Source organism: Triticum aestivum, chromosome 3D, assembly GCF_018294505.1.
Source record: "Triticum aestivum cultivar Chinese Spring chromosome 3D, IWGSC CS RefSeq v2.1, whole genome shotgun sequence".
Lineage (NCBI taxonomy): Eukaryota > Viridiplantae > Streptophyta > Magnoliopsida > Poales > Poaceae > Triticum > Triticum aestivum.
Genome location: NC_057802.1, coordinates 590,879,096 through 590,890,274, shown reverse-complemented (window position 1 = coordinate 590,890,274; position 11,179 = coordinate 590,879,096). Strand labels below are relative to the sequence as shown.

General features: G+C 45.4%; 1 protein-coding gene and 1 non-coding gene across 2 annotated transcripts in view; both read right to left on the bottom strand.

Annotated features, from left to right (window-relative positions):
• Positions 1 to 9,070: 9,070 nt before the first annotated feature.
• On the bottom strand, positions 9,071 to 9,143 carry TRNAK-CUU (transfer RNA lysine (anticodon CUU)). Its single transcript has one exon. It is a non-coding gene; the product is annotated as a tRNA-Lys (tRNA).
• Positions 9,144 to 9,638: 495 nt separating this feature from the next.
• LOC123076601 (GPI-anchored protein LLG1-like) overlaps positions 9,639 to 11,179 on the bottom strand; it is a 6,150-nt gene continuing 4,609 nt past the window's right edge. Inside the window, exon 3 of the mRNA XM_044498763.1 lies at positions 9,639 to 9,997. Within this exon, the coding sequence (XP_044354698.1) occupies positions 9,639 to 9,997 (359 nt within the window). The remainder of the gene's footprint in view (positions 9,998 to 11,179) is intronic.

Below are 11,179 nucleotides of genomic sequence, written 5' to 3'. Positions count from 1 at the left end.
ATAGCATACTATAGAGCCTACGTCTAAAGCATAGGGGACGACCTTCGTCCTTTCTCTATCTTCTGCTGTGGTCAGGTCTTGAGTCTCACTCAATACTCACACCTTGTAACACAGCCAAGAACTCCTTCTTTGCTGATCTATTTTGAACTCTTTCAAAATCATGTCAAGGTGTGCTGTCTTTTGAAAGTATCATCGGGCGTCTTGATCTATCTCTATGGATCTTGATGCCCAATATGTAAGCAGCTTTATCCAGGTCTTCCTTTGAAAAACTCCTTTCAAACAACCCTTTATGCTTTCCAGAAATTTTACATCATTTCGGATCAACAATATGTCATTCACATATACTTATCAGAAATGTTGTAGCACTCCCACTCACTTTATTGTAAATACAAGTTTCTAACAAACTTTGTATAAACCCAAAAACTTTGATCACCCCATCAAAGCGTATATTCTGACTCCGAGATGCTTGCTCTAATCCATGGAAGGATCGCTGGAGCTAGCATACCTTTTAGCATCCTTAGGATCGACAAAACCTTTCTGATTGTATCACATACAACCTTTCCTTACGAAAACTGGTAAGGAAACTTGTTTTGACATCCATCTGCCAGATTTCATAAATGTAGCTAATGCTAACATGATTCCGACGGACCTAAGCATCGCTACGGATGAGAAAAACTCATCGTAGTCAGCTCCTTGAACTTGTGAAAATACTCTTTGCCACAAGTCGAGCTTCATAGACGGTAACATTACCGTCCATGTCCGTCTTCTTCTTAAAGATCCATTTATCTCAATGGCTTGCCGATCATCGGGCAAGTTCACCAAAGTCCATGCTTTGTTCTGATACATGGATTCTATCTCGGATTTCATGGCCTCGAGCCATTCGTCGGAATATGGGCCCACCATCGCTTCTCCATAGCTCGTAGGTTCATTGTTGTCTAGCAACATGACTTCCAAGACAGGATTACGTACCACTCTAAAGTAGTGCGCATCCTCGTCGTCCTACGAGGTTTGGTAGTGACTTGATCCGAAGTTTCATGATCACTATCATAAGCTTCCACTTCAATTGGTGTAGGTGCCACAGGAACAACTTCCTGTGCCCTGCTACATACTAGTTGAAGCGACGGTTCAATAACCTTATCAAGTCTCCACCATCCTCCCACTCAATTCTTTCGAGAGAAACTTTTCCTCGAGAAAGGACTCGTTTCTAGAAGCAATTACTTTTGCTTCCAGATCTGAAATAGGAGGTATACCCAACTGTTTTTGGGTATTCTATGAAGATGCATTTATCCGCTTTGGGTTCGAGCTTATCAGCCTGAAACTTTTTCACATAAGCATCGCAGCCCCAAACTTTTAAGAAACGACAACTTAGGATTCTATAAACGGTGTCGTCTCAACGGAATTGCATGGTGCCCCTTTTAAAGTGAATGCGGTTGTCTCTAATGCCTAACCCACAAACGATAGTGGTAATTTGATAAGAAACATCATGGTATGCACCATATCCAATAGGGTGCAGTTATGGTGTTCGGACACACCATCACACTATGGTGTTCCTGGCGGTATTAATTGTGAAACACTTTCCACAATGTCTCAATTGTGTGCCAAACTCGTAACTCAGATATCTCTATGATCATATCATAGACATTTTATCCTCTTGTCACGACGATCTTCAACTTCACTCTGAAATTACTTGAATCTTTCAATAATTCAGACTTGTGTTTCATCAAGTAAATACACTCAACATCTACTCAAATCATCTGTGAAGTAAGAACATAACGATATCCACTGCATGCCTCAGCACTCATTGGACTGTGTACATCAAAATGTATTACTTCCAATAAGTTGCTCTCTTGTTCCATCTTACTGAAAACGAGGACATTCAGTCATTTTGCCCATGTGGTATGATTTGCATGTCTTAAGTGATTCATAATCAAGTGAGTCCAAACGATCCATCTGTATGGAGTTTCTTCATGCATATATACCAATAGACATGGTTCGCATGTCTCAATCTTTTCAAAAACGAGTGAGTCCAAAGATCCATCTACATGGAGCTTCTTCATGCGTTCTATACCAATATGACTCAAGTTGCAGTGCCACAAGTATGTGGTACTATCATTACTATTTTATATCTTTTGGCACGAACATGTGTATCACTACGATCGAGATTCATTTTAGGTGCAAGACCATTGAAGGTATTATTCAAATAAACAGAGTAACCATTATTCTCCTTAAATGAATAACCGTTTTGCGGTAAACATAATCCAATCATGTTCAACGCAAACACCAAATCTCGATGGTAGAGGGAGCATGCGATGCTTGATCACATCAACCTTGGAAACACTTCCAACACCTATCGTCATCTCACCTTTAGCTAGTCTCCATTTATTCCGCAGCTTTTATTTCGAGTTGCTAACACTTAGCAACCGAACCAGTATCTAATACCCTGGTGCTGCTAGGAGTACTAGTAAAGTACACATTCATATAACGTATATCCAATATACTTCTGTCGACCTTGCCTGCCTTCTCATCTACCAAGTATCTAGGGTAGTACTGCTTCAGTGACCGTTCCTCTCATTACAGAAGCACTTAGTCTCGGGTTTGGGTTCAACCTTGGGATTCTTCACTAGAGCAGCAAACGACTTGCTGTTTCATGAAGTATCCCTTTTGCCCTTGCCCTTCTTAAACTAGTGGTTTTACTAACCATCAACAATTGATGCTCCTTCTTGATTTCTACTCTCGCGGTGTCAAGCATCGCGAGCTCAAGGATCATCATAATTATCCTTGATATGTTATAGTTCATCACGAAGCTCTACTAGCTTGGTGGCAGTGACTATGGAGAACTATCACTATCTCATCTGGGAGATTAACTCCCACTCGATTCAAGCGATTGTGGCACTCAGACAATCTGAGCACACGCTCAACGATTGAGCTTTTCTCCCTTAGTTTGCTGGCTTAAGAAACTTGTCAGAGGTCTCATACCTCTTGACGTGGGCACTAGTCTGAAATCCCAATTTCAGTCTTCGGAACATCTCACATGTTCTGCGACGTTTCAGAAACGTCTTTGGTGCCACAATTCTAAACCGCACTGAACTATCACGTAGTCATCAAAGCGTCGTCTGTAGATGTTCTGTAGATGTTACGAACCATCTGACATACGACGCTGAGGTTCAGCACACCGAGCGGTGCATTAAGGACATAAGCCTTCTGTGCAGCAATGAGGACAATCCTCAGTTTACGGACCCAGTCCGCATAATTGCTACTACCAACTTTCAACTAAATTTTCTCTAGGAACATATCTTAACCAGTAGAACTAAAGCGCAAGCTATGACATAATTTGCAAATACCTTTTTGACTATGTTCATGATAATGAAGTTCATCTGATTATGAACTCCCACTCAGATAGACATCCCTCTAGTCATCTAAGTGAAACATGATCCGAGTTTAACTAGGCCGTGTCCGATCATCACGTGAGACGGACTAGTCAAGATCGGTGAACATCTCCATGTTGATCGTATCTTCTATACGACTCATGCTCGACCTTTCGGTCCTCCGTGTTCCGAGGCCATGTCTGTACATGCTAGGCTCGTCAAGTCAACCTAAGTGTATTGCGTGTGTTCCGAGGCCATGTCTGTACATGCTAGGCTCGTCAACACCCGTTGTATTCGAACGTAAGAATCTATCACACCCGATCATCACGTGGTGCTTCGAAACGACGAACCTTCGCAACGGTGCACAGTTAGGGTGAACACTTTCTTGAAATTATTATAAGGGATCATCTTACTTACTACCGTCGTACTAAGCAAATAAGATGCAAAAACATGATAAACATCACATGCAATCAAATAGTGACATGATATGGCCAATATCATTATGCTCCTTTGATCTCCATCTTCGGGGCACCATGATCATCTTTGTCACCGGCATGACACCATGATCTCTATCATCATGATCTCCATCATTGTGTCTTCATGAAGTCGCCACGCCAACGATTACTTCTACTTCTATGGCTAACGCGTTTAGCAACAAAGTAAAGTAATTTACATGGCGTTATTCAATGACACGCAGGTCATACAAAATAATAAAGACAACTCCTATGGCTCCTGCCGGTTGTCATACTCATCGACATGCAAGTCGTGATTCCTATTACAAGAATATGATCAATCTCATACATCATATATATCATTCATCACATCTTCTGGCCATATCACATCACATAGCACTTGCTGCAAAAACAAGTTAGACGTCCTCTAATTGTTGTCGCAAGTTTTTACGTGGTTTGTAGGTTTCTAGCAAGAACGTTTCTTACCTACGTATGACCACAACGTGATTTGCCAATTTCTATTTACCCTTCATAAGGACCCTTTTCATCGAATCTGTTCCGACTAAAGTAGGAGAGACAGACACCCGCTAGCCACCTTATGCAACTAGTGCATGTCAGTCGGTGGAACCTGTCTCACGTAAGAGTACGTGTAAGGTCGGTCCGGGCCGCTTCATCCTACAATGCCGCCGAAACAAGAAAAGACTAGTAGCGGCAAGAAGAATTGGCAAACTCAACGCCCACAACTTCTTTGTGTTCTACTCGTGCATAGTAACTACGCATAGACCTGGCTCATGATGCCACTGTTGGGAATCGTAGCATAATTTAAAATTTTCCTACGCTCACCAAGATGCATCTATGGAGTCTACTAGCAACGAGGGGAAGGGAGTGCATCTACATACCCTTGTAGATCGCGAGCGGAAGCGTTCCAATGAACGTGGATGACGGAGTCGTACTCGCCGTGATCCAAATCACCGATGACCGAGTGCCGAACGTACGGCACCTCCGCGTTCAACACACGTACGGTGCAGCGACGTCTCCTCCTTCTTGATCCAGCAAGGGGAGAGGAGAGGTTGATGGAGATCCAACAGCACGACGGCGTGGTGGTGGATGCAGCGGCTCTCTGGCAGGGCTTCGCAAGCTTCTGCGAGAGAGAGAGAGAGGTGTTGCATGGGAGGAGGGAGGCGCCCAAGGCTTAGATGTTGCTGCCCTCCCTTCCCCCCACTATATATAGGGCCAAGGGAGAGGGGGGGCGCAGCCTTGCCCCTTCCCCCAAGGAAGGGTGCGGCCAGGGGGGAGTCCTTCCCCCCCAAGGCACCTCGGAGGTGCCTTCCCCCTTTAGGACTCTCCCTTTTTTTCTTATCTCTTGCGCATGGGCCTCTTGGGGCTGGTGCCCTTGGCCCATATAGGCCAAGGCGCACCCCTTACAGCCCATGTGGCCCCCCGGGGCTGGTGGACCCCCTTGGTGGACCCCCGGACCCCTTTCGGCACTCCCGGTACAATACCGATAAAGCGCGAAACTTTTCCGGCGACCAAAATAAGACTTCCCATATATAAATCTTTACCTCCGGACCATTCCGGAACCTCTCGTGACGTCCGGGATCTCATCCGGGACTCCGAACAACTTTTGGGTTTCCGCATACATATATCTCTACAACCCTAGCGTCACCGGACCTTAAGTGTGTAGACCCTACGGGTTCGGGAGACATGCAGACATGACCGAGACGCCTCTCCGGTCAATGACCAACAGCGGGATCTGGATACCCATGTTGGCTCCCACATGTTCCACGATGATATCATCAGATGAACCACGGTGTCGAGGATTCAATCAATCCGTATGCAATTCCCTTTGTCAATCGGTATGTTACTTGCCCGAGATTCGATCGTCGGTATCCCAATACCTTGTTCAATCTCGTTACCGGCAAGTCTCTTTACTCGTACCGCAATGCATGATCCCGTGACTAACGCCTTAGTCACATTGAGCTCATTATGATGATGCATTACCGACTGGGCCCAGAGATACCTCTCCGTTTACACGGAGTGACAAATCCCAGTCTCGATCCGTGCCAACCCAACAGACACTTTCGGAGATACCCGTAATGCACCTTTATAGTCACCCAGTTACGTTGTGACGTTTGGCACACCCAAAGCACTCCTACGGTATCCGGGAGTTGCACGATCTCATGGTCTAAGGAAAAGATACTTGACATTGGAAAAGCTCTAGCAAACGAAACTACACGATCTTTTATGCTATGCTTAGGATTGGGTCTTGTTCATCACATCATTCTCCTAATGATGTGATCCCGTTATCAATGACATCCAATGTCCATAGTCAGGAAACCATGACTATCTGTTGATCAACGAGCTAGTCAACTAGAGGCTTACTAGGGACAGGTTGTGGTCTATGTATTCACACATGTATTACGATTTCCGGACAATACAATTATAGCATGAATAATAGACAATTACCATGAACAAAGAAATATAATAATAACCATTTATTATTGCCTCTAGGGCATATTTCCAACAGACACAACAACTGATCCCTTGGATCTCTTAGCCGTGTGCGGTGCCCCCATCCATCATAATCCACCTCGATAATATCGTAGCGGTGCTTAGGCAAAGCCCTGCGTCGGTAGAACATCATCATCGTCACCACACCGCTTGCTGACTGAACTCTCCCTCAAAGCTCGGCTGGATCGGAGTTCGAGGGACGTCATCGAGTTGAATGTGTGCTGAACTCGGAGGTGCCGTGCGTTCGGTACTTGATCGGTCGGATCGTGAAGACGTACGACTACATCAACCGTGTTGTGCTAACGCTTCCGCTTTTGGTCTACGAGGGTACGTGGACACACTCTCCCCTCTCGTTGCTATGCATCACCATGATCTTGCGTGTGCGTAGGATTTTTTTTGAAATTACTACGTTCCCCAACACAGGGCCCAGGTTCGGAGTCAATCAACCCTGGCCGTCACTGCCAAAGTTTTTGTTGCACGTCATTGTCTCGGTCCTCCTCCTCTTCCTCATCTGACGGCTTTGTCAGTGGAAAGATAAGTTTTTTTAAGCAACCATATACTATTTCATTAATTAGACATACGGAGATTACACATATGGTCATCATACGAGACAAATGCTTGTCAAGCAACTTTGCAGAAAGAATTCCATAAGTAAAATTACTATTTCACCCTTGCAGAAACTCGTGCCTCGCCAAAACGTAGTCCACAAACATCCTCCGTGGCCACCATGGAAACTCCAGAAAAAGATGAGAACAACCGCCATACCAAGATCAGGAAGAGCACCACCGCATACAAAGATGCTTTTTAAGCTGATGAAGCGGGTCGCCGCAAGCGACGAGACCGAGTCTTTGTGGTACGTAGGCCGGGGATCTTCCCCGTGGTCACTAGACCTCGACACCGTAAACTTCATCCGATGTAGTCGAAAAAGAGGAACGTCGTCGCCTACCGTCATCCACGCACTCAACTGCAAGACAGTAAACACAATTACAACAGCCGACACGACCGCCACCCGCGGGAGCGCCGATGGCCGACCACCAGACACGAACCTCGCCAGATCCAGAGATTGGTGAGACGATCGGGTCACCTGCCCCCCGATGCCACCGGTTGCAGCGGCGCCGAGATGGAGGAAGAGCAGAGGCAAATTATTCCGACGCGGCACCACCTCCTCCATGGAAACAATGCCTCAAGGAAGCACTAGGCCAACCCTAACTACATACCTAAGCCGAAGCACCAGGGTCCCCACCCCTTCTGCCCCGATCATATTTGTCATATGCGGCTGTAGATGCTCTTAGAGCTTTTGTTGTCATGAAATCTTTGTGGAGTGAGGATGTCTCAACGATTCTCCATTTTGTGCTCTACTTTTTGCTAGTTTCCTTCTTTTCCCATATCTTGCTTCTCTACCTAAACTGAGTTCTCGCCCCTTGCGCTGAAAATGGTGTTCTCTTGTTTTGTAAAATTCAAGAGTGTGGTGTGTCGATGATACTTGAGACCGACCGGCTGATTCTCTATTCTTAGGTTGTGTGGGTGATTTCTAAGCCGGTCAAGCCACGAACCACATTGTTTACGGAGGATAGAAAATCAATGCTAAAAATCTTCTGACTTGAAAAAAAAAATCAGTAATCGACTTAAGACACCTAAATATATATACTTGCCCACATGCAAGCACGGAGGAGATACACAATAGGATTTGATTGTATATGGAAGGAGTATAAGGTAAAAATACATCACAATACTTTTTTTTGCAGGGTTAGATCACAATACATTTTTTTCAGAAAAAAGAAATCACAATATTTTGACTAGATGTATATTTGGACAATACAAGCCTTTAATGCCTGGAAACGTCAGACACTTAAAAATCACTATATCACAAGACAAAATGGCATATGAAGGCTTGTATTGTCCCTGAGATGGAAATGCAATAAAATTCAGGTGGTGGAGGGGCTTTCCCCTCCTCCCCTGGTGAACTTCAAAAAAATGATCGTAACAAATCTAGCCACGCCAAACACATGGGTTTATACGAAGTTTAAAAATAGGTATTAGAAATGAAAATTTTAAAAATAACTAATTAGTCTAAGAAATGTGCCTACATAAATCCAAGATGCATGGACAATAGGTACAACATCAGAAAATATTAAAACATTAATTTCAAAATGGGCTTTGCAAACACCAAAAAGTAAAATAGGAAGCCAAAGCTAAATCAATAAAAATTGAATGTTTATACATCAGAGTTACAACCCATAACTAAAATAGGAAGCAAAATAATAATTTGATTTTCAACCGACGAATTACATATGTGAATGTAATACGCCTAGATGTTCAACACTTATGGGTTATTTAGACATGTAAGAAATGAACGGACCTAAAATAATTCATCTAAAAATGCCTAAATAAATCAAGAAATAAATGCAAAGCAAAAACGAAGAAATAAAAATCAACATTAATGTCAAAATGGGCTTTGCAAACACCAAAAAAATAGACAGCCAAATTAATAAAAATATAAGATTTATACATGAGAATTACAACAGATAAATAACTAAAATGCCTAGATGTTCAGAACTTATGGGTTGTTTATGTTTAGATATGAAAAAAATGCATGGTAAATCAGGAAATAAATGAAACGCAAAAATGAACAAGTTAACATGGTAAATCGGGAAATACACAGAAAAGAAAGTTAGAATGAAGATGAATGTGAAAATGGGCTTTTGCTAACGCCAACAACTACAAAAAAAAAAATTCAAACATCGCCCACCTTGGGGCTCGAACCCAAGACCACAAGGTTAAGAGCCTTGCGCTCTACCAACTGAGCTAGACGGGCAATTTGCTAAATTTTCCAACCTTTCATTCCTGACTTCCATTTTCTCAAGTGATGTGAACGTAAAGTAGTACATGCGCTCAAGTTTACCATAGGCAAGCTGTAGAACAGACAACCGAAAAGTTCCACAGGAAATTAAGGTAGTTCCCTGCATGTCATTGGGTGATTGACTGATTGTTCCTATTTGCTATGTTGGGCATGTCTACAGCGCAGGAGGGCAGTTGGTGGCTGCTTTGAGCAAGGTGCAGAGATTCTTCGGGCCAATGTTCTGAACATGATGTGCTTATGCGTGAAGGGCATGAATGAAGATGCTCTAAGACGCCATCTCGATTGCATTGCTACATGGAAAAACATATCCAAATGGCACTACATATAAAATGAACATGGCAATGCATTAGCAAATGAGCGCCAAGGAGAACCAAATTGATTCTAAGTCTTACTACTTACAACTTGCAGCGGACAACATGCCATCTTTGGAGAAGTGCAAGGTATCACCACTCAATGGAACAACAATGCTCCTAGCCCACACAAGATAGGAACCAAAGAACGGATACTCCCTTGAGCTCGCCGTCCGCCACTTGGCACGCCGGCGCCTTTCCCTGGGACGCCTTCGCAGGAAACCCCTTCCTTGCCTTTGACGCACTCGGTGCCGAATAGGCCTGCTGGGTACGAGCCATGCAAGTTGATGTAGGAAAACATAGCGTCTGCACAGTTGGTGCTCTGGTTGTTGATGTAGACGGCAAATGGGCATGCAAATTCCTTGAAAGCATCACAACATTCCTTAGGAGGATACTGTGGCGCTTTGCACCTGCTTGTGATTATTGTATAGTCCTGGGACTCGAAGCTCATAGGGCAGCCTGATCAGCATGGACAAGAATAAACGGAAGCATATCAGATGAAGGTACTGGAAGTCCTGAACATGGTGAGATGTAGTAGTATGTCTCCTTTTTTTCTATATGCAAGGATGGAAATCTTGGTTTCAACTTTCAAGTAATGTATGGGATTTTGAATTTTAGAGTTCCAACCTTTAATAGGATAGTTGGTAATTTCCATTGGTAGTTTACGGTCGAACTCTGTTTTTATGAGTCTAGAAACCCTAAACCTTGTGTTTCAACTTGGTATCAGCCAGGTCGGGCCGCCGCCGCCGCCCGAACCTCTCTCCGCGCAGCCGCTGCTTCCAATTGCAAGCTAGCCATCCATCCGTGCAAGCTAGCCATCCATCAGCGCCGTGTGAGCTAGCTATCCATCGGCATCCATCCGCCCGCTGTTGTTGCCGCGCGAGACATCTAACCGCGCTGCCGCGCGAGCCATCTTCCGCGACTTGCTCCGCCGCCGCTGCGATGTCGTCCGCCGCTATGTCCGTCGCCCAAACTAGCGGCGCCATCGTCTCTTCTCCCGTCGCCTCGATCCCCGCCGCGCTCGCCGTCCCGACGATCTCCGTCCGCCTCGGTCGCCACAACTTCATGCTCTGGGGGGCATCACCAGCACCGTTCTTGCCGGTGCCAACCTCCACGGACACCTCGATGGCATCAAGGCGGCACCGGCCAAAACACTCGTTGTCGGCACCGGCGACGCTGCTACCACCGTCGCCAACCCGGAGTACCACCAATGGTGGGTTCAAGATCAGCGCGTCAAGGGGCTTCTTCTCACCTCCATGGATGAGGATATTGCATGCCAACTTATTGGCTGCGAGTCGGCGCATGCGGTGTGGACAGTCGTCGCCGCCATGTTCGGCGCCCAGAGCCGCGCCAATGTCCGCCACATCCGGCGGCAACTTCAGTCGCTGAGGAAGGACGATCTGTCTGCCGCGGAATACATGCACAAGATGAAGGCCCTGGCCGACACTATGGCCGCCGCCGGCTCTCCGATCCGTGATGATGAGCTTATCGATCACATCCTCACCGGCCTCGGCTCCGCCTACAACTCCATCGCCGCCTCCTTGGGCGTGAGTAATGCACCCATGCCCTACTCCAGTTTTTACTCATTGGTACTGTCCTTCGAGGCGCTGCAGGCACAACAGAGTGCGGTGGAGGGGTGGT